This window comes from Citrus sinensis, chromosome 3, assembly GCF_022201045.2.
Source record: "Citrus sinensis cultivar Valencia sweet orange chromosome 3, DVS_A1.0, whole genome shotgun sequence".
Lineage (NCBI taxonomy): Eukaryota > Viridiplantae > Streptophyta > Magnoliopsida > Sapindales > Rutaceae > Citrus > Citrus sinensis.
In genome coordinates, this window is record NC_068558.1 from 44901002 (window position 1) to 44924811 (window position 23810).

Below are 23810 nucleotides of genomic sequence, written 5' to 3' on the forward strand. Positions count from 1 at the left end.
AGTTAAGTCAACTTTCTTATGAAGCTTAACCGCGCGATCCATGAATAGTTATAATAAATATGATGCCAGGAACCGACCCCGCATTCATCTCTCAGTACGTCCGTGCATGCATGCATGCCACTTGGCTCTAGATGACTCCACTGAATTAAGTTGACATTAAAATTTTCTTTTCATGTAAGTTGTTGTACGTACGTGGATATGATACCTAGCTACCAAATAAGCCAACCTTTTCTCTCAAGTGACCCTACAAGTAATATATAAAACTGACCCTTCGCTCAATCTCGGGCCAGTGTAATTTAGCAATCTGATTCCTCATATTTAGTATTAGTAAATATGCCTTTTCTTTCTTTTTTTTCCTGAAGTATACATGTATGTGATCATAATTTTGACGTTTATCGATCCCCTGTCCAACATGAAGAAAAAGTGATGAGCAAGCGTGTATATCAGATCTAACCTAGCTGCCCAGGACTCCAAATGGTGACGACGCGCTTCAAGAAACACAGAGAATTCATTGAATATATAATCCTACTATTATTATAAGAGAAGTCTCTCAAATGTCAAGTTATAGAATATATTATACTGTTGTACCTTTTTAGTTATTCCTTACGATTACGAAGATATATATAGAATTTTCTTTTAATCAAAATCCTTAACTGTCATGCATCATGCATGTTATATGATAATCTCTGAAAAAAGCATCACCCTTTCTTCTTGATGCCTCGAATCGTACTTGCTGAATCAGTATAAGTTCTCCTAAAAAGCTAAGATCTCAAGTTTGCAGCCCTGTCGACTACGCTTGAATAATGCTTTGCTTTCCTTTGTCAATTAACCCTAATTCTTCAAACTATTAATGCACGTCCCGACTCCCGCATGCATCAGTTAATAAAAGAAAATTTATTGAATATGTTAAAATCATATCTTGACAATAATTAGGAGGATAATTAGGGTTAGTTTGGTAATATTATAGTTTTAAAATAATTATTTTTAGTTGTATTATAAAAATAATCAGTTGTGAAGATAAACAGTTAAATGTTTAATACAATTTATTTTTAAAAGTATTATGAGTTTTAAAAGTAGTCGTATGTGTTTAGTAAATCTTATTATGTTGCTATAAGAATGAATGAATTAGATATAATATTAAATAAAATTTATTTAAACATTTAAAAACATGTATATAAAATATTTTTTTATTGTGTACCTATAATAATTGATAACTAAAACAAATATTTTATATTATTAATTTTATTTTTTATTTTATTATCTCAATATAATTGATAGTAACAATACTCTCTTTGAAGTTAATGATTTTATTTCCTAATTAGTAAGGATAAATTTGAATTTCTATAATATCTATGAGGATATATTTGGAATTGTATTAAGTATAAAATTGATTTTCAAAGTTGGTTCGTGTGAGTGGTGTGGCATTCTCACTCTTTAAAAGAGATCAGGAGTTCAAGCCCCGCTCTCGTATGGAGTCACCACTTTGGCCAGCACTTTATCCCTTGCGAGCCGACCCGGTGCGAGCAAGTATTAGTCTGGGTTGTGGTACGGGCTTAAAGGTACCTCCCACAGTTGGGGCCCACTCAGGACAATCTCGTGGTTTAGACAAAAAAAAAGTGATTTTCAAAATCAGATTTTGAAAAACTACTCCTTTATTTTTTTAAATCTGTTGTAGGATGGGGTGATTGATCTCCAAAACAATTTACCAAACAACAAAATTAGCTTTTAGTTTTTTTTTTAAAATCAATTCAAAATACTTAAAACAAAATGAGTAATTTCTATCTGAGAATAAAATGCAAAAGAAATAATTTTTCATGTCAAATGAAATAAAATTTTGTTGCATAATAATTAGGAAAATGTTTGGTGAAGAGAAACATGAGAGAGAAAAAAAATAGTAGAAAAATAGTAAGTGGGTAGAGAGAGAGATGACAAAATTCTCTCGTCTTTTTCTCGTGCTTCTCTATACCTAACACTTCTCTAATAATTATGACAGTGCTCATATTAATGAGAGGAAAAAATATTTAAATCAAAAGAAATGATTTTATCAGCCGGTGTAATTGAAATTTGAAACAATACAACCTAAAATCTTCCTTCTTGTGAAAATATATCGTCAAGGGTAGTTTTGGAATCGGGGATGAAAACACATCATTTTGAACATTTTATTCTTTTCATGCAGAGATTCTCTATTTGGAAAAAAAAAAAAGAAAAAGGATTTTCGAGCCGAATTAATAATTAACAATAAAGCAGTGAATATCATTATTATAAATAGACCCTACGTGGGCTTTCAAGTTTTCACAGGAAAGCCAATTTCAATTCTCTCAAATAATTTACAACATTTACATTAATTCAGGTTGTTTCTGTCCTATTTAGCAGCGCGCGCTAATAAGGAGCCATGGACATGGTGACAAGAATGGTTAATGAAAAGCCAGTGGTGATCTTCAGCAAGAGCGAATGTTGCATATGCTTCAGCATTCAGACGCTCATATGCGGCTTTGGTGCAAACCCTACTGTTTATGAGCTTGATCAGATTCCAAACGGGCCGCAAATCGAAAGGGCATTGCAGCAGCTAGGGTGTCAACCGACAGTTCCAGCCGTGTTCATAGGGCAAAGACTCGTCGGCGGTCCAAATCAAGTCATGTCCCTTCACGTCCAGAACGAGCTAGGCCCGCTGCTCGTCAGAGCTGGAGCTATATGGCTTTGGAAGAAAAAATAACTTGCTGCAGCTAAACCATAAGACATGAGATAATAATTTTTCTTCTTCTTGCTGCTAGTACTTAGTATAACATAAGCCTGTATTTTGTATCTCTACGTAATACATATCCTTGAGGAAATTAAATTTTACTTATTTCCATTTTCTTCAGCACCAAGTTTGCAATAGCACTGGCAACCACCAGATACGCAGAAACTGGGTCATAGTTAGAAGAAATGATTGTAAAGCAAGACATTAGACATTAACATTGCAACAGCTTACTGAACCCCAAGCTCGGAAAGAAGACGACCTAACAGACGTCACGCCAAGTTAATATACACAGGCAGCTAGTTTGGAAAATAATGCCTGGTATAGCTTTCATGACAGATATGCAGCTAGTCATGGCATTAAAGCCCTTCGTTACGAACTAATTCATTTGTCATGAAATGACGACATTTTACCCTCACTCGTGTGTGTGAAAGAGGATGAAGATAACAAGCTCTATTGAAATGAAACTCATTAACTCCACTTTGGCAGTTTATTATTGACGGTGAAAAGCTTAGAGGCCTTGATATGTATGTTCTCCCAATCTTGTACCTCACTCTGCACTGCGGGAATTGTCAAAGAACAAGCTTCCAAATTTCATCAAATGGCAATGTGATTTAGCTTTATCTTTAAAAATTAAAAGCAAATGCATTGGTGGAGATGCTCTTTCAATCAGAAGCTATCTATATAACTGAAGCAAATCCCATCAATTTACAAGCTGCAATCCTACAACAAAAGCCAATTAATGGACACTCACATCATGCAGGAAAGAAGAAAATATGGAATTGTGAACCACGTGATACGAGCTAAGATGATAACAACAGTTTTGGTGTACAAAAGACATACCCATCAACAGACTAATGGCAATCGACAGATGAAATATACTCATCTTGTTCAATCTTGATTAAAGATTTGCAGAATAATTTATATCTAAAGAGTGATATTGTCATCTGCTGTCGCTATACGCATAATGTTTGGCATAATGTTCTCCATATTTCATCTAGGAAGGCTTTCAAGTAAAGATAAGTAGTTTTATCATGTTGGGAGTTCTACGATTGGATCATAATCCGGGGAGTTTCAAACATTTTGCTGCCAGAAAAAGCACTAAAAAACACACGTGAGATAGATAACCCCGGGGGGTGGGGGTGTAGAATCATAGATATCATCTACTTCTACTATCAACTCACAATTTTGCAACCATCACGTGCCAAATCAGAACCAGATGAAATTGACAACAATGCCAGATTCAAAGGGAAAAGGAAAACCAGTGTTGACAAAGAGAGTTTCTAATTGACTGGAGAATGAAGACTTATTTTTACAATGTTCAAGGAGTGAAGGACTATCTGCAGTAGTGCATAAAATTGAACAACATAAACTGTCCCAAATATCCAAATGTCACACTGATGTATATTTACTCATTTCTTTCTGATAAGAAAATATATCAACTGATGAGTGATGCCAACGGCATGTAAAGCGCATCATATTTTATTCAAATAATAGTAGCTAAACCACCAAGCAATTCTTCCAAATTTGATAGAAATGACACTCTAAAACTTTGAAGTATTTAGATAGTCTTACAAATTCTACAAAATTTTACTCAATCAATCATTTATGATTGATCACTTGTCTATATAATCCTTTAAGATTTCGCTCCCCTGTTCTTGGTAAGCATTTCTTAGCCAATTCTGAACAGCTCTCTCAACGGTAGCACTGGCTTGCCTTACCTCCTCGGCTGAGAACTTGTGTTCAATGATTCCTAGAGGTCCAGGCTGCAGTACTTTAACAACAGTTTCCATCTCTGTCTCCAGCTGCCTGTAACATAAAGAACATCCAGCACTGTAGGTTAAAACCTTTCCACCACCCCTCCCCCCAAAAAAAGAATCATAGGTTAACAGATCAGAGACAAAAAGCTGTTGTTCTTCTATCATCCTAAATACAAAGCAAACCAATAGAGATAACTCATATCCGAAACAAGGAGTTGCTCGTGTAAGATTAGTTATGAGTCTGGCTTCATGTTTTCTGGTAAGTTCGTACACTGACTGATTAATCATACTCTCAAATGGTAATAAATAAGCAACAGAACACGTCTAATTCCACGAAACAACAGAAGCCTACCATTCGTTTCAGCTACACAAATGAAAGTCATACCATCATTTGTTCTCAAAGATTATATGAGAAGCACTGGTTCCATAAAATGAGCACGGGAACTTGGCAAGAGCTCCAATTCGGGCAATCAAAAGCAATTCTTCAGATCATAAAAGAAATCGGGTTCTCTAAGTCACTTCTAAGGTAAAATTTAATTTAAATAGAACCCTCATATAATCATTCACATACTGCAACATTGAGATTCTAACTATTCTCGCCAAATTTTGCCATAAATTAGTGAATGAAAAAGAAGCATAATATGAATTCCAAAAATATAAGATTTAATCACAAAACCCTAACACAAAATTGACAAAACCAAATTAATAATAATTTTTTAAAAATACCTGAAGAGTCTTGAAAAGGGCAAGGCATTGGCAAGCCGAGATAACGATGCCGGCATCTTCGGTTATGGGTTCGACCTGCGGCCACAGTGAAAAACGCGGGGAGGTTAAAACAGTCCTCTGAAATGCCACATTTACAAGGTTATCCTTATTCTTTAGCGAAACGTCATCGTATTCGAAAAAAGGAGCAACCAAAATTTTTAATTGCCAACCAGCCGACTCCACTGGGGATCGAACCCAGAATCTCTGGTTCCGTAGACCAGCGCCTTATCCATTGGGCCATGGAGTCCCTTGTTCGCCTTTTTTGGGTGGAAATGGTTAATTTAATAATGGTAATCGTTGACCACACCAACAAACGTTGTATGGGGTGCCGTTTTTCAAAACACTCGTGGTGGTGGCGGTGACAGACTGACAGTGGCATGGGTGTAGGCTAATATTTAATTATGCATATGCAGCGCGGTTAGCAAAGTCACAAGGTTGAAGAAAGATGGGATGGTTAATTAATTAATTCAATTGGTGCATTTCATTTTGTCTTTCTAAAACTTTCTCACAAATCCAGAGATAACGCTAGCATACAAGCGTGATTCGATTCAGTGCCAATCCTGAAGACCTACTTGAAAATGTCAAGTTAATGATTTCACACAACAATTAATGGCAATCAGAATCAAACACTCAAAACCTATGCAATCTGGCAATTTTAATTTAGACTCAAAAATCACACTAGATATATCATCATATGCTAATCACTTACTATACACTCCTTATTCACACATTAATTGACAACATAGTCACGACACTGAGTGGCGCCATCGCTTCTGAAACACAAACCGATTTTCTGAACTAGCCTTGCCCCCTATTGGCTTAATCCCATTGATCCTGAACAGTGCATTCAGCTTGCTTAACTTTTTGGCGAGTGATTTGAACAGCTTGTTAGCAGGATGTGATCTTACTAGCTCCTGTTTCATGGACACGTGGTCCTTTTCCAAGTCGGTCAGCCTCATTCTCATCCTTGCAACTTCAAGCTTCAGCTCCCGGTTCTCTCTTCTCACTGACGCGTAATTGTCTCTAGGCGAAATGGCTCCGCTCCCTGCGCCACTGCTTGAACGTTGAGGGAATTGACCATTGATTGCACCGAAGAAGAACTGGTTATGGCCCCCGCTCATTGCATTTCGAAGCCTGATTTGCTCAAAGTACAGCACTTGGACTGCCATCTGAACCGGTAGCCTCTCATTTTGTGCCGCGTGGCTGCATGCTTCTTGCGATAGTTTCTGGCAGTCTATTGTTTTGCATAGGCGGTAGCGTTCGGAGTCCTTAATATTTGGATGAACCTGTAAACAGATCGCAAGAGCCAGTGTTCAATAATGTCGAAAACAAAACATACTTTGGTAAGAGAGTAAGAAGGAGATTGCTCACTTTGAGAAAAATATCAGCGGCTCTGTATAGTCCATCACTCACTATACGAGCGTGGTCTGGAAGTAATTCGGCCAGCGCTATGAACTTTGATGGCATTAAGTTTGAGTCTAGTGCAACTTCCGCTAGAAAATTGTCCAACAACTTTGATACCTTCAGAATTGAACTTTGCTTGGGAGATCCAGGGCTGTCAAAATCATAAATCATTTCACTTTCATCTCTCATGTGACTATCCTCATCGTCATCCTCATCTAAGTTCAAGAATATTGAGAAGATCCTTAAGATTGAATCTGTATCATACAGTGTGCTGTGGTTGCTCCCGTGTGAGTTTGCCGGTATGAGGATGTCTTCAAGAATTGCCTGGTCCAGCTGAAGACCAATACGCCTCTCTAGATCAGATCTGCAAGAAGTGGTTGCTGATGCTGCTATTGCGGTTTTTAACAAACTGGAAAGAAATGCCATTGGGACTGGACTCTTCCTTGACTGTGTTGGTAGTAACCCAACTATAGCTTCAACAATGACCCTCTGTTTCTTCTGCAACTCCAAATCCAAGAGACTTCCCTTCACCAATTGAGGGTCTCTGACAACAAGACCTTGAAGAGAATTATGTGCATAGTTTATCAAAATTTTGCTGATCATGTCCTGTTTTAGACCCTTTGATTTTACAGCAGATAGAACTCGTTGGAAGAAATCAAGATTCAGCACTGCAAGAGACTTTCCCCACCAATCCGAAGGTGTTTCTGGCTCAATATTTTGTGCAGTTTTTGCTGGGAAGGTATGGTCTAGCTTTAACAAGCCAGAGGTGAGCTGCTCTTTGCAAGCATTATTTGCAATTGCATTGATAAGCCTGTTAACTAGGCTAATCTCTTCAGACAGAGGCAAGAGGCTTTCGCAACATTTGAGAACGGATATTGAGTTTGATGTATTAGGGAACACCATCTCCTTTAGATAAGCTTCAGCTCGAGCCTCTAGGTTTTTCTCCGCGAAGTCTTCTGTCATTTCAAGGAAATGGGCTACACAGCGTATCGTTGCAACATTTGACAGTGTAAGCTCGACATTTATTCCATAACAGAACTTCGCAGCAAGCTCGAATGCCTCTGCTCCGCCCGGAACAGCTGAGAGATTAACTCGTGAAACTTTTGAATCTTTTGCTTCAAGCAACAATTTCCTAATTCTTCCACTTCGTGACACTAGTGGAAACTGCAATCGAATTGAAACAATATGACTAAGTCTTCCAGTTTATTTATCTTTATGTTCATCACATCATATCATGACAATCCCATTGTTTACTGCTACCTTTTAAAAGTCTCAGAGCAGAATTTTTTTTTTTTTAATACTCAATGCTACTAGTAATTTGATACGTACTCTGCATATACAAGATTAATTGAAACTTGAAACGAACCAGATTCTCGATACCTTGTGAAGTGCAAAGCTCGATGCTCCTACTTCGATGGTAAGGTCACTAGAGACATCAGAAATTGGCCTGCAAGATATATAGCAGACTATTGAAGTAATGTCCCATAGAGGCAAGAAAACTTTAAGAAGGAAAACACATAAATAAGTTAATAGAACACCAGCATACATTTTTGTAAATGCTAATAATTTAGGGACCATGAAAGAGCTTCTGCTAAAGACCTGCAAACCCGCGCTTGAACTCATGATTTATCAATAAGTTCTGTCAGAATTTGGGTCATTCTTTTATACAGTAAGATCTTTCTTTTATGTACAGTGAGTACCTAAAAACTTATGGACAGTATAATCCTTCCTGATTCATGTTTCGACACAGCTGGCCCAGACATAAAAATTGACAACTCAATTATTATTAAACAACAAATAGACTTTCAAGAGCTACTGCAGGCAACAAGATTATATTCGTTAAAGGGTTAAAAAAAAAAAAAAAATTGAGGATCACAGCTTGTTGTGCTAGTTATTTTAGAGAACTGCATAGATATGAACACAGTCATATCATATCATATGGGTCCCTTAGGAGTTACCAGACGTAGCTGTGAACATTTGTTGTCTGCTACGTGAAGCCAGAAGATTTGTCATATTTATTGAATGAACTTGTGTTCAATTCTTCCGTACACATTTAAGGGCCGATTGATTGTGAAAGTATGGAAATTATTGGTAGGCAAAACATTAATAGCTTTCACACCGTTAATTGGTGCAGCCTCGTGACACTGTCATTTGGTGGCGGAGAAATTTCATGGGGTCTGTCTTACTCATACCCAGAACTGCAGATTGAGGCTAATAAGAAATCCGATTTATGAAAAAAATGCTTGGCAGCCTACCTACCAGTATGACTGATTATTTAAGGAAATCAAATTGGACCACTAAGTTTTGTACAGGATTGTTAAGATAAATTTGGTAAATTGCATACCACTAAATCATCTCAATCTCTGAAACTTGAGGTTACTATTTATCGAAGTGAAATGTCTCTCGCGACAACTGGGTGTTTGACAGCTTTGTCATATAAAGTAAGATTTTCAAACTTAAATCAGTAATCACCAGAGGCCATAAATGAAAATTTCTCAGCTGAAGATTTTAGACTCAAAAGGCCTAATGAACCAAAATGTACGTGTTGCCGCATAGTGGTAGATTGACTGTATTCAAGTTGACACTCGAGATTCAACGTCAGGATTTATAACCAAGTGTTAAGGCACACGACAAATGCAGAATTAATGAATACACCTAGCATAAGTGCATTACCTAAAAAATTGATCCGAAATGTAATATGCAGCCCCTAGTGACATCAGCAACAGTTTGCAAAAGAGAAACTAGAAAGAAAGTAGCTGTGAGATATTAAAGAGTGTTACCATTCAGTGGCATGCCTTATGCTAGAACTCGGACGAAAAGATCTCTTCCCAGAAATACTTGGCTTCAATTCACCAACGGTGACAACACCCATCTCTTCAAAAACAACTCGCAATCCAGCCTCAGTACTTATTTGCTCTGAAACCTCTGCTTTGTCCACTAAAGAAGTGTCTCTCTTTCAGCAATCAAACTGTTTTAACACCCCATCTTTTGTCAGTTAAAAAACTAGAATATAGCAGGTTGTTTAAGGACAGCTTTATCTCTTTTCTTCCTATGTGGAAAAAAAGGGGAAAAAAAAAAAAGAAGGCTGGGGTAAGGCGAAAGCCACATGAACCCATGCAGAATTAAAGGGGCATAATTGATGATGACTTTGAAATAAACTTTAATCGAGTGTTAATAATGTGCCTAATCTAAAAGTCAAGAATGGTGCAGGTGTGTGCTCGCACTTTTCGGTGAAAGGTAGTGAGACTTGAGAAATTGCAGGAATCCTGAAGAGTTGCATTGCTTTTGGGGTGTTGTAATAATCATGCCTAGTGAAAGCTGCCTACAAAAAAAGATTAGTATAAATTAAACTCTGTGTTATGTGTAAAGCTCACTAAGGCATAAATTAAAAGGATGAGTTGGATGACATGTTATGATTAGTACCACAGCATATTAACTAAAACAACTTTATTGTGGGGCAAGTACTGTGTATATTCAATCTTAAATAGACATATTTGAATACTAAAACACCAACTCAAATTAAGCATCCAAATTGTTTGGTCTGCAAAATTTATGTTCTGTGCCTTAAAACACTAAAACATGTTATTAAATAAATAATTAAAACAATAGGGTCAAATGGGCTTCCTTCTGCCAACACTGGCTATATAAATACTGCCATACTCATCTGTTTAACAGGCACTTTTTGCATCAAAAACAGCCTTTGGTGTTGAATTACAGGTTACATAACAACACACAAACACACATGCATAAATTCTTTATCATCATTCATCACAACGAATGTATCACGTATCTAGTCCTCTCAATTCTCATTTGGCGACTGTTGGATTAATCATGACAGAGATTGCAATCCTTCAGCTGATAACGATGGTCCCATCCTTTTATGCGGTAACAGTTATTTAACAATAAAAGCTTGATCGTCATCCTCTTAACTTAATTTCTGTTTTTGAAGGGAGGGGGGATGATTAAAAAAAGGCTTTAAATGTTCAGCAATAGACTGAGAAGAACAACATTGAGTTCAAACCACAAGGTTAAAATATGATTCTTTTAAATTCTTTTTTCTTTTAATGTTCCTGTGTCTTGCAGACACTAATCATAAGGCGGCCGGTTGAAGAAATAATAATGACACGTGCCTGATGCGTTAAAAAAGGTGGCATAAATATATCGCATATTTGAGTAAGCTGTGAGCTACATTATCAGTTCCTCACCTTTTTGAGTAGTCTTACTTTGTAATGTCAATTTGTTGTTTGTAGGTTGATAAAAGGCTTTGATTTTTCTTGTAGAGTAAAAGCTCATTTAATTCTTGTATTTTAAAATTAATATATGTTTAGTCTTTGTATTTTTAAAAATGCCTCAAAATATCCCTATCGTTAAAATATTGATACCCCTACCGTTATTTTTTATTTCTTTTAGTTTATTTTTACAATATTATCCTTTTATAATAATTTTTTTATGTGGACATTAATAAAAAGAAAATCATTAAATTATCAATTTAACCCTAGAAAATAAAATATATATATATTAATTTTTTGCAAGTACGATTTGCACACTTGGTAGTTTGCATACAATTTTTTACGATTAAAAATTAATATATATTTTTTTGGGTTAAATTGGTAATTTAATTATTTTTCTTTTTATTAATGTCCAAACAAAAAAATTATTATAAAAGGGTAATATTGTAAAAGTAAGCCAAAAGAAATAAAAAGTAACAATTTAATTTTTGACAATTGAAAATTAATATAATTTTTTAGGGTTAAATTGATAATTTAATTATTTTTTTATTAATGTCCAAATAAAAAAATTATTATAAAAGGGTAATATTATAAAAATAAGCCAAAAGAAATAAAAAGTAACAGTAATTGTATCAATATTTTAACGGCATGAATGTTTCGAGATATTTTAAAAAATATAGGGACTAAATAGATACTAATTTTAAAATATAGAGACTAAATAAACTTTTCTCTTTTTTTACATAAACCTTAAAATTTGATTTTTTTTTAATTTTTTTTTTTTGGGAGGTACAAATGAAAGAATGAAGGTGAAAGAAGTGTAAATCATCATCAGAGCAGGTGTGGCAATCAAAGATCGTGGTGTACACAAAACATCTGAGCCCACCATTTTAAATCCCATGACTCATTAAAGCAGTAAGTATCATATCACATATTCACATTATTCTGCCAATGCTGCAGTACTTTATGGCACGTGTAATATCATCTGATCGTGTGGGTGGGTTGGGTTTGTTGTTAATTATGCTCCTAATCAAACTCAAAAATGAACCTACAGCACCAGAAAAAAAAATATAATAATAATCAGCAATATTGGATCCCAAAGGCAAATTAATTTGGTAGAAATGAACGTCATTTTACAAGTTCTCATAAAGTGTTTGGGCAAGATTACATTTTCATTAATTATTATTATTATTATTATTGGGGTTGGAAATTTTTCCAAAAATACAAGGTAATGTTAAGACGATGGGTTTAATGTTGCGTCTACTTCGCAAAATAGAGTGGGAAATCGAAATCGGAATCGGAATCGGAATTGTGGGGTCCACCATAATTTAGAAATATTCCCGAAAATAATTATTTTGCCTCTCCAAAATTAAAAATACCCATATTGTCCTCATTTATAATTAATTAATTAATATATTATTAACAATAATTATTAGTAATTATAATTTTTTTATAAATAATCACAATAATTAATATATTATAATTAATTAATTAATATACTACAATAATAATTATTAATATAATTATTATAATTAGTTCAAATATTATTAATTAATTAATATAATTGTTACCGTTAATTAATATATTAATATATTAATAACATTAATTATTAATAATTATATTTTTTTATAAATAATCACAATAATTAGTATACTTTTATTATACTATTATAATAATTACTAATACAATTATTACTATTAATTAATATATTAATATATTATTAACAATTATATTTTAATAATTATATTTTTTTAATAAATAATCACAATAATTAATATATTTTTATAATAATAATTATAATTAATTAGTATATTATAATTAATTAATTAAAAAAAGTTACAATTAATTAATATATTAAAATTATTATTGACAATAACAATAATAATAATAATAATGACAATAATTCACTAAGTATTTTTTGTAATTTGTTACAATCTAACTCATTCCGATTCCGATTACAAAATAAAATAAATATATCAATGAGATTCCAGCCCATTTTGATTTCGATTCTCATAGATTAAGTAAACAACTTATTTTCGATTCTCATTCTAATTTATTCTTATTCCAACCCATTTCGATTCCGATGATTGAGAAGTAAGCATAAATGTAGAAATGGTCAAAATCTGTGGGCCACGGGCCCAATCTATGGCCTTTCGGGATTGACATCGGTCTCATGAGTCTCACGGGCCATGCTTGAGGAACCGACCGACTACATTCATGGGATGCGATTTGTAGGAATCCCATCAAATCCAGAAGCTGTGAATGTAATCCTTTTTGTAGAAACAAAAGCCTCAGTGCGACCCAAGTGGACTAAGTGAGATGAACGTAATGTTGTTACCCCTATTATTTTCTTTAAGAGTTTCTTGTTTTATTTGCAGTTAGTGAAGTGAAAGATTTACCCTTTAATCTACCTTTTTGGCCTAAGTCAAGCTAGCAAAGGAGGAAAGCAGCTTTCAATCTCACCAAAAACTCACTTTTGATTTGCTTTTCCCTGATTAGATAGGACAAAAAGGGATGCATGGCATGCGCACTCACTAGTTGAAATGGTTTAAATAGAAAGATTTATTAGTAGAGATTGGGAAGATGAGACATAGGAGCAATCCGAGAGCAACAATTTGGAGAAGCCGATTGCAGAGATTGGATAGAAACAATTTCTTGAGTTTATTCTTTCTCTTTCTTTTTTCTATTATCTTACTTAAATGTTCACAATTAAATTTATGGATTCTCTTTATATTTGCATGAACTAATTTATTTTATTAAAACTACGATGTGACGTAACTATAAAGATTTAATTTCATAAATCTATATTATTTTTAATTTATCATTTCATGATTGAGTATTCATCATTATGCTTAATGTTTTTAAATATCCTACCACTATTTGAATAATTTAAGGATACATAAATAAGACCGAGAGGTGAAGTATGTGTCTTTGCTCTGCAGCTCTGCATAACAAATGCCGTGAATTGAACGAAAGACAAATATGTGCCTACGTGATTTATGCAGTTTTATCTAAGAATTTTCATAGAATTCAATGAATCCCTGCGTAACGAATGTCGTGAATTGAACAAAAGATAAATATGTGCCTACGTGATTCATGCAGTTTTATCTAAAAAATTTCATAGAACTCAATGAATCTTTTATATTTAGATTCACATAGAGATATAATAAGTTAATATATGAGGATATTTTTTATATTACTAGAAAGATGATATTAAATAAGTTAGTAAAATTTATTGTCAATATAAGAATAATTTTTAATAGTATAAATGGAGGAATACATTGTGTTGGTTATGGTGAAATCGAATGTCTTAGTGCTTTCTATTACTGCTTGCATCTTTATTTAGTTTTTAATCTAAATTCACTTATTCGGTTATTCAAATAAATTAAGGTTAAAATAATTTTGGTAGCTAATAGGATATATAATTTCTGCAGTACAATACTTTGTCCTACATTATATTACTTTTGCCGATTAGTATACTAGCTAATTTATGCAACAACTCTGCTATGCTTAGGGCTGATATTTCACATACGGGATGCAGTTTCAATATATGAAAATGAAACCACAATGCACAATTGACAGCATAGCACCAACATTTACAGTCTGTTGAACCAATTAGCCTGGCGTGAGAGGTGATGCAGCCAAAACAGCACACATCCCATACAACCCTGAGTGAGAACTGTGCTTTCTTCATCTACAAACTACAATAATCAACAACAAAATATTGAAATTTCAATATATTCCCAGATATTTTACAGCATCCTTAACCAAATATTCAAAACAAGATCCCATAATGTTTCATATTGTATAAATCAATAAAGAAATGAGACAAATTTCTAGAAATGCCTTCTCACTCTTATCCAATAAATCCTATGATACAAATTTCTCTTGTATCTTTTTGTAATCAATTGCAATAAGATGCCGCCTTCTCTTGGAGCCTTCAAAAACATCCTCCACATGTTGACCTATTAATTGGGAGCAGCGGGAACACATTCCTATCTATCACTTTGAAATCAAACAGATCAGCTTAGAGATTACAAAATTGGAAGTCTATCCCCACTTTGTTTTCTTTTCTTTTCCTTTCTTTTCTTTTTTCATAAGACAAAAGGCATGAATAGAAAGTAAAATAATACATACAGGACTTGAGAAAGGCAAGAATAGCTCAGCTGAGTAATTGTGGAATGGGGTAATCCTTCTAATTGCACAAGTGATTGTGACAAATATCAAGAGTTGAAGAAGTGAAACTCTGACTTGATAGGTTGCTTTTTGTTGCACTTATTGGAAAGAGAAAGGGAAGTATTCATATGGTGTTCGCTATTGAAGCTTATTAAGATGGGCATATAAGAGGAGCAGTCCTATTGAGACGTAAACCAGATCGACTTAACTGGAAAAGCTTGACAAGACAAGAGTAAACTTTGCACAGTTGACTATAATTTACTGAGATATATTAACAAGAAACATATAAAGGCTGGCGATACCACATCCTCATGAGATATTGAATAATACTTTTACGTTATACATCAACTTAAACGGCGAACTTCAACACCTTGCCTTGCACTTCTGCTGCTACTCAAGGGAACAGAACTCTGACCTGAAAGTTGCAAATCAGAAAGGGGAACAGATCCAGTCTGAGAGAAAATTAAACCAACCGAACTACTGGAGGTGTTTCCAGAAGAAGGAATTCTGCTCAACAATGAATCCTTTTTGGACCCAGAAATCAATTCAGGCCGCAGATCAGAAGAAGAGGATGCAGGGGCCAGAGTGGATAGCAAAGACCCAACTGGGTATGGAGCCACTGGCGTCTCTATGAGAGATGAAGCTGACGGACTATATCTCATTGCTCCCATTGGATGATCAAATTTGCAAGTGGCCCCAAACTTGCAGCGCCCATTCTGCAAGTAGAAAGTACAAGGCTGTGCACCCTGTTTTTCAAGAGAAAAAAAAGAATCATATATGAAATTACTACTCGCAGAAATGCATACTGACCACTGAAGAAACAGCATCATCATAGGCAATAAACAAGTGGTTCTTTTTTTTGGTTCAAAATACCAATACTGGACTGAATAGTGAAAAATAATTTCAGAATTAGGGTAATAAGATGAAGTAGGACGATGTTTGTCACATCAGTATCCAAAGCCAAGCATACTGATCACCACAATCCACAAAACTGATCTCAAGATTAAAGAGCATTGTCAGAAAGTTCATTCCTAAAGAATCTCCAGGTTATCCCCATTTCCTAGTCATGCTAACTCAGTGATATGCTCCCTACTTACAAGGCTGTGATGAGATAAAAGAGTAAAGCATTTTAAGAAGAATACAAGAATATACTTTTCTACTATAAATTTTCTTTGAATTATGAAGATAATCACTTCATAAATCTAAACATGACCTAATTACTCACAATAAGAAAAAGCAAAATAAAATTAATAACAAATATATGATAGATTACTCAAAGCAAGAACCTAGATGATATTCAAATATGCTAAAACATGGTCATTAAGATGGATTCTCATCAGGCCTACCTGATCCATGTATCCACCCCACTCGTAGCCGTTGATTATATTAAGAGGAGAAATCTAAAATCTTTTATATGTGAAACAAAGGTCTTTTGTTCTAAACATTGGTACTTCTCACCTAAATAACCAAAAATTTCCAAAAGGTATTGTTCCTGATTGTAATACGATACACCTCATGGTCTAACAACACAAACCATTTCACAGAACTTCGAAATGCCAAGGATTATTTTTATTTTACAAACATTAGTGTAATCCTGCGACTGAAAAACGAAGGCAATCGTGCATGATACTGAACACCATGAAACAATACCCTTTTCAACTTTAGATGAAAAAATAAATACAAAAGGGGAAGTTTCCGGCTCAAGTCTCTGTTAAGCAGATGAACAACGGGTATAGAGATCAAGTGCCAACATAAAGCATCATAGAAGAACATGTGTAAATTCATACCGGACGCAGAGGGAGACCAAGTGGGCTGAGGGCACAGTTTGTTCTTGGCACAACCCTATCCCGAGGATGATGAAACCTGCAAGATGATCCAAACTTACAGTCCCCAGTTTTCAAGAAATACTGGCATTCAGGTTCTCCTGGTCTCTCTGGAAATGATTGTTCCATCTGGCCACTACTCGAAGGACCAGCAGATGAGGGCAAGGAGGGATAAAGCCCTGCAAGTGCAGGCATTGAAGAAGATATCTGAGTTACTCCATATAGAGAAGTAGCTCCAACTGCAGGTTGTGCACCAGGAGATAACACAGGACTTACAGATGCCTACACCAAGTAAGCAAATGATAGCATAAGAAATGCATATCTTTTTGGGAATATCTCCGTGCAAAAACAATCATATCATACCGAGTAGGGATTCCAGCCAGAAAAAGGAACTACTCCCGGAGAAAAAAGCACTGGACCATAAGCTCCTTGCACATAAGAACTAGCTAAAAGCGGAGGCCTCGCCACCCTCAAGCTGGTGGATGCCCCCCCATACTGTTCAGCCATTGGAACTGTAGGAGACTGCACCGGTGGATAAAACTGAGGTGCAGATGCCGGCAATGATGTGCCAGCTGGTTGAGGATGATGGAATTTACAAGTTATACCAAATTTGCACTGCCCCGTTTTCAAATAGTAGGAGCATTCTTTCTCACCCTGATATAATAAACACAAGTGAGCATTGTAGCTTAAATAAGTCAAAATTCCAAAGCATTACTTGAAACATTAATTCCACAAGAAAAATTAATAAAAGAATTCAAACCGGTCGTAGCGGGTATCCATATATATTCAGTGGAACATGACTCATGGATCCACCTGAATGTTTTGGGTGGTGGAATTTGCAGGATGCACCAAATTTACAGGTTCCAGTTTTCAAGTAAAACTGTTCATCAAGCAACAACAATACACTAAAAGGTAAAAAATCTTCTCAGATTGTATTAAAAATAACCAAACAAAACAGAAACTGTCTCAGCATATTTTCCAACAGCACTGCTTTCCTCTTTTACCTGACATATGGGTTCCCCTGGTCGATCTGGATAATCTCCTGTAGCCCTTACAGCAGCCTCAACCTAAGCAGAGCAGAAAAATCAGAAGAAAGTGAGTACAATCCAATTTACACAAATGCTGGCTTCAGTAGCCGTCAAAAGACCAAAATAGAAGAAATGAATCAAATTCCATATTTCAATCATAAATTTCTCATGGTGTGGCGCAGACTAAGACAGAAGCTTCATTTCTTGGTAGCGTAAAATACAACAATTCAACATAGACTAGGTAAGTCCCTTATCTTTTCCTCAGCTTACTGATTTAACAAACAAATATTTAAACAATATTAACACCTTATATTGAATGAGATGCACACTCAAATTTTCCATATCAAAACCTAACCCAGACTTGACCGAACAGTAATTACCCATCAAACTAAAAAAAACACAAAAAATAAGGTAATACTCACATCTCAAAACATGTAATGCAAGAAATTTAGGCAAATAATCGAAACAATCATAATTACCGCAGCACGATTGCGAGGGTGATTGTAACGACACCTGTCACCGTATCCACAGACCCCAGTTCGCATGTAGAACACACAGTCCGGCACGCCATGGCGCTGTGGGTAAGATTCGTTCACCTTCAGGTCCGATTGCCACATCGATTCTACATTTAACACAAATTAAAAACCTAATTCATAACCACATTACACCAAACCCTAGACATTTATTATTATTTTAAACAAAAGCATAGCCCAAAACGGCAAACGAAATGCGAGTGGAATCAATGGAACTGTACACAAACAAACCTTCGAGCCCGGTGGCTTGGTCTGTGGGGCTCCATTGAGGTTGGTGGCCCGATTGCGACCCGTTTCTAGACGTGTTGTTGCGACCGTACAACTCCATCGTACCTTTTTTGTTAAAGGGGCTTGTATGTACAGTGACTAAACGGACTTGAAGAAACTACGACGTCGTAGAAATACTCAAACGTTCTAGAAGGATTGGTAGAGTTCGATCGAGTGTCTATTGAGTTGTTTTGTTGAATAATACTAAGAAAAAGGAGAAGAAGAGGAGAGATGGGAGATGCTTTCACTGTGATGGAGCTTTTTGTTTCTCTCTCACTCTCTCTCTCTCTCTCTTAATACCGTACGGTCTGGTTTTGTGCTTTTTAGCTTTTGTTTTTGTTTTTGTTTTTTTTTTTTTTTTTTAACTTAAATTCTATTTTTTTCTTTTCATTTTTGTGCCTGTTTGTTTTCCGATACCCGCCAAATGAAGAACCCGGAAAGGGTAATTTTCGCGGAATCAACTTACACCGTGGTTTTGGACTTTAAACAGGTAACCGACACTGACCGTAAATGAAATTACTCATTTACCCTTCAGATTCTTCTTGGCAGTGGGAGTTGCTGCGTATGCGACAAGAACTGGGCTCTGAGAGATTTCATCGATTGGTGACTGGGGGCGTTAGAATATGGGACAAAGTTGTAATTTGGCTTTACGGTTCTATCTTTTAATTTAGGCCTGTTCTGTCTTTATTTAGGCGTCTTCAGTCAAGGGGCGCGTGAATATTTTAATTCGAGGGTCTGCAGACACAATAGGGTTTGTTTCATTGCCATTGCCAGCTACCCTGCCTAGGCTTGGCTTTCTCCTTTTGGATGCTGAAATCCTTGAACCATAATTAGCGTTTGTGTGGTTGCCGCTACCTTTATTTTTTTTAATTTTTAATTTTTTACTTTTTTGTGGTTGCCTCTGCAAATTTGATTAAAAATTTATATTATTTAATAGAGATGATGCCACCTTGTGTTTCAAATTTTTTATTTTTCAACTTAAATATTTTATAAGAGAATTAAGAAAAACTCACGAAATGGTCAAAATATTGTTCCCTTGTACAGCAAATGGTCCTACTTAAACATTTTCTTTTAGTTAAAAAAATATTTTGGACGATAATATTCATGCATAATGGCAGCCTAAATGCAATTAACGTTCTATCAACCAGCAGTCAAACGTGCGGTCACTTATGTATACTATATCCAAAATGATCTATTTTTGCTACAAATGCATAAAAAAAAAAAAAGTTCAGAGTTATACCATATTTATAAATTGACGTTAGTTTTTTAGTTTATTTTTATAAATTTATCAAAAAAAAAGTACGTTTACGTGGGAATGAAAAAAAATAAAATAATAATAATTTTTTTTTAAAAAAAAAAATAACGTTACGAGTCAGATATTTATCAAAATTTAATTTGAAGTTTTCTATTTAGCGCCTAATGTTTATTCTCAATTATGAGAGAATCCACCATCATGCATGAGAACGGACAAGAAATAGTTTTTTTAAACCACTGAGATGCACTTGATTTAACATCTTTAGTTAAGACTAATGATAGTTCATGGTTGCTAATGTTTTAATTAAACACGTGACGGAAGATTTGTAGTATTTACTTTTAAGACTAATGATAGTTGGTAATATTTGATTAAACATGTAACTGGAGATTGGAGTTAGGTGATGATGTAAAATGGTGTGAAATGTGAATTGATGCTTTGCTTTAACGACATGTCGATGTTGGGAGAGTTGATTCCAGGTCGTGCTGCCGTAGGATGAGATGTGTAAGAGAAAAGCCTGCTTTTTGCTTTTACTTGCAATTTTTGTTTTTTTTTTGGCTTTTAGGGTGATGTCTTGTCTTTATTCTTATGCATCTGAAAAAAATTCATCAAGTGATAGGTAAAGTGAAATGTTCTTATTAGCCGCCATGACCCCGTTGGTCAACCCGGTGTCCCATGCTTAGTTCGTCCGATGAAGCTGATTTAATTAATTAATCTCTCATTAATTAATGCAATATGCTTTTTATTTTTATTAAATATTTTAAAATTCAGGAATCAATGTGCAAATGGCTCAGGCTAATCTTGTTCCGCGTATATTTTGGTGAGATTGTCTATCAGTGATTATTTGTTAAGAATTAATTTAAGAATGATTGGTGCTCCCAGCTATTGTTATATTTATATGCATGTGCGTGCGCGCACATATATATATATATATAGATGGGAGGGGATATTTTATTTTTTATTTAAAATTTTGACATAAATTTTGAGTTATTAAATTTAAGCAATACAAAATTAAAAGTCAAAATAGCATTTAATAATGGCCACAATTAGATTTTTTTAAATTAATGGTTCAATATTTATGTCAAAAAATTTTAAATTTAAGTTAGAATAACTAACCCTATACATATAGTAATGTTCCAATAAAAGTAAGAAATCTAGTAAAGGAAAAAGAAAATTACATACTTCAATATATTACAAAATAAAATATAATGTATTAGAGTCAATGGTGGATCTAAAAAATAATTGACTAGTGGCTAAATTACAGAATAATAAAGTGTAAAAATTAAAATTTTATGGGTGGTTTATGAATTATGGAGGTTATTTTAATAGATTTAACAAACTAAATTAAATAATAGTAAAACCACCCATATGGTTACTATAGACTTTATTTTTTTATTAAAATGTGAAAATTTATAATTGCTAAAGTTAAAATTTAATTTTTAAGCATTTATGAGTTCATGTGGTGCTATTTTTATAGGTTTAACATGACTATTTAAATAGATTTAGTGGGGCTAATTAAAAACTCAATAAGTTTCTCTTTTAACTTTATAATTTTTTTTATTTAGAAGAAGCTTAAGCCCCCATTGGTCACGAGCTTGAATCCACCCTAATTGGAATGTGTGTTTCTCTTATTTTCTACTTTATCATTTATTTTAATGAAGTATAAGATCCATAGTGCTAATATTCTAATGCATTATAACAAAATATTAGAGTATGTATTTTACTTGTTTTTAAGTTCATATATAAATTTAATAGCTCAATGAATCTCTCATTGAAAGTAATTATACATAGGGTTGGCAAATTAAGGGCTTGGGCTGAGCTTTTTCAAACTCAAGACCGAGCCCATTGGAGTAAAAGTGCAAGGATTTGGCTAGGCTTGAGTTTTTATTTATTTTTTAATTTTTTTTTAAATTATTGTAAACTTGAAATGAATTAATAATAATGAAGTTGTTATAATCAATAATGAATTAAAGAAAATAAATATTTCAAAATAAAATAATAAATAAAGAAAAGGAAGCAAATAAAAGTTTAGATTTTTAATTTTTTATTATTAGATTCTTTAATTCAAACACTTTCTTAATTAATTAACCCTTAAAAGAGAGTTTAATATTATAATTTTAAGTATTTTGTATTCATTATTGATATATCAATTAGGGATTTAATTTTTTATTATTTTTAAATTTAAATTTATTATTCTAATTTATAATTTTTTTTTAAATAAAGGACTTGAGCTTAGCTATGACTTTTTTTATAAACATTTGTCCAGACCCTCATGTAAGGGGTCCGCCTAACTTACGTTGAATGTAAGTTACGGTCAGCCTGTGAAATTTCATCTAGCCCCCTATGCTCTATATTATTTATATTTTATTCATGAATATTATAAACTTCTTGAAATATAAAATTTCGTTTAACCCCTTATACTCAATTTTATTTTATTGAAACCATAGAGTATGAATTCGCCCCCATAATTTTAAATTCTCAAAATAACCTCCATTTAATTAAAAAATATAATTATTTTTAAATGAATTATAATTATAATTATAATTTTATTATAATCATAAATATTTTTTTAAATAGATTATTGTTATTATTAATAACAAGAATAAAAAGCATTATAAATTGTTAATAATAATAATAATAATTAATGATTATCTAACTAATAGTAAATGTATTGCTAATGCTACCTTCGACTTTAAATACTCATTATCGGATTTCAAGAGACCAATGAATGACAATTTCTGTCAAAATTTTAAGCTTGACCCAATAAAAATAATTTTGCATTTAAAAAATAGAAGCAAGAAAAATGTGTTTACATCCTCCAAGGTGTAACAACTTAGCAAAAAGCACTTAAAAATGACCGTTTAATAATGAGATGCCTACGAAACCATTATTTATCAAAGTAACAAAAAATCCTGAAAGTACTTGAAATTAAAAAGTATAGAAATATAAAAGAGTCTTCTACATAAATATAGACTCAATGTTTATTCCATTTTATTATAATCATAAATATGTTAATTATCATTAATTATTATTATTATTACTAACAATTTAATAAAAAATATTATTAATTATTGTTAATAGATTAATTAATTATAATATTTTTTATTATCGTTATTAATAATAACAATAATCTATTAAAAAAGTATTTATGATTATAATAAAATTATAATTATAATTATAATTATAATTATAATTCATTTAACAATAATTATATTTTTTAATTAAATGGAGGTTATTTTGAGAATTTAAAATTATGGGGGCGAATTCATACTCTATGGTTTCAATAAAATAAAATTGAGTATAAGGGGTTAAACGAAATTTTACATTTCAAGAAGTTTATAATATTCATGAATAAAATATAAATAATATAAAGTATAGGGGGCTAGATGAAATTTCACAGGCTGACCGTAACTTACATTCAACGTAAGTTAGGCGGACCCTCATGTAAGAGGCTCAAGCTAAAGCCCGTAGGAATGGGCCAGATGAGCCCCATGCTGTTTTAGCATCCTTAATTATACATATATAGAAGAAGGGGTTATTTCAATTTAATATTTTTATTCAAATTTTGAGATATTGATCTCATGCAATCTAATAATGGATATTGAAAGTTAAAATAGCATTTAATGATGTCATTGCATGAAATCAATAGCTCAAAATTTGTGTAAAAAATTTTAAGAAAAATTACACACAGACACACACAAGTTTAAACATATACGTACACGCATAGCATATTCAAGAGACATACTTTTTTAAACACAAATTTAAATATAATATTATGACCATTAAATTAAAACTAATCAAAGATTAAGATTAAAGCTGACGCTACTTTTTTATCCTTT

General features: G+C 33.5%; 4 protein-coding genes and 1 non-coding gene across 8 annotated transcripts; 1 reads left to right on the top strand and 4 right to left on the bottom strand.

Moving 5' to 3' along the window:
- The first annotated feature begins 2295 nt into the window (after positions 1-2295).
- LOC102608721 (monothiol glutaredoxin-S1) lies at positions 2296-2849 on the top strand. The gene has a single exon (XM_006479824.4). The coding sequence runs from the start codon at positions 2393-2395 to the stop codon at positions 2711-2713; it is 321 nt and encodes a 106-aa protein (XP_006479887.1). The 5' UTR covers positions 2296-2392; the 3' UTR covers positions 2714-2849.
- Positions 2850-4187: 1338 nt separating this feature from the next.
- On the bottom strand, positions 4188-5390 carry LOC102609011 (hypothetical protein). Its single transcript, XM_006479825.4, has 2 exons — positions 5224-5390; positions 4188-4546 (listed from the first exon to the last, which is right to left on the bottom strand). The coding sequence occupies exons 1-2, from the start codon at positions 5277-5279 to the stop codon at positions 4354-4356; spliced, it is 249 nt and encodes an 82-aa protein (XP_006479888.1). The 5' UTR covers positions 5280-5390; the 3' UTR covers positions 4188-4353.
- A 46-nt stretch (positions 5391-5436) lies between these two features.
- TRNAR-ACG (transfer RNA arginine (anticodon ACG)) lies at positions 5437-5509 on the bottom strand. The gene has a single exon. It is a non-coding gene; the product is annotated as a tRNA-Arg (tRNA).
- A 377-nt stretch (positions 5510-5886) lies between these two features.
- Positions 5887-10691, bottom strand: LOC102609300 (BTB/POZ domain-containing protein At1g03010). 4 transcript variants are annotated; one of them, XM_025098230.2, is made up of 5 exons: positions 9891-10691; positions 9447-9634; positions 8047-8113; positions 6634-7830; positions 5887-6548 (listed from the first exon to the last, which is right to left on the bottom strand). In XM_025098230.2, exons 2-5 carry the CDS (start codon positions 9536-9538, stop codon positions 6009-6011), a joined length of 1896 nt encoding a protein of 631 aa, XP_024953998.1. In that variant the 5' UTR covers positions 9539-9634; positions 9891-10691; the 3' UTR covers positions 5887-6008. The 4 variants fall into 4 exon arrangements, with proteins under 4 accessions (XP_024953998.1, XP_006479889.1, XP_006479890.1 ...); XM_006479826.3 differs by having other exon boundaries at positions 9447-10691; XM_006479827.4 differs by lacking the exons at positions 9447-9634; positions 9891-10691 and adding an exon at positions 8213-8445.
- Positions 10692-14599: 3908 nt separating this feature from the next.
- Positions 14600-19295, bottom strand: LOC102609765 (zinc finger CCCH domain-containing protein 32). Its single transcript, XM_006479828.4, has 7 exons — positions 18684-19295; positions 18399-18541; positions 17896-17958; positions 17652-17771; positions 17255-17545; positions 16856-17173; positions 14600-15814 (listed from the first exon to the last, which is right to left on the bottom strand). Exons 1-7 carry the CDS (start codon positions 18778-18780, stop codon positions 15413-15415), a joined length of 1434 nt encoding a protein of 477 aa, XP_006479891.1. The 5' UTR covers positions 18781-19295; the 3' UTR covers positions 14600-15412.
- Positions 19296-23810: the final 4515 nt, after the last annotated feature.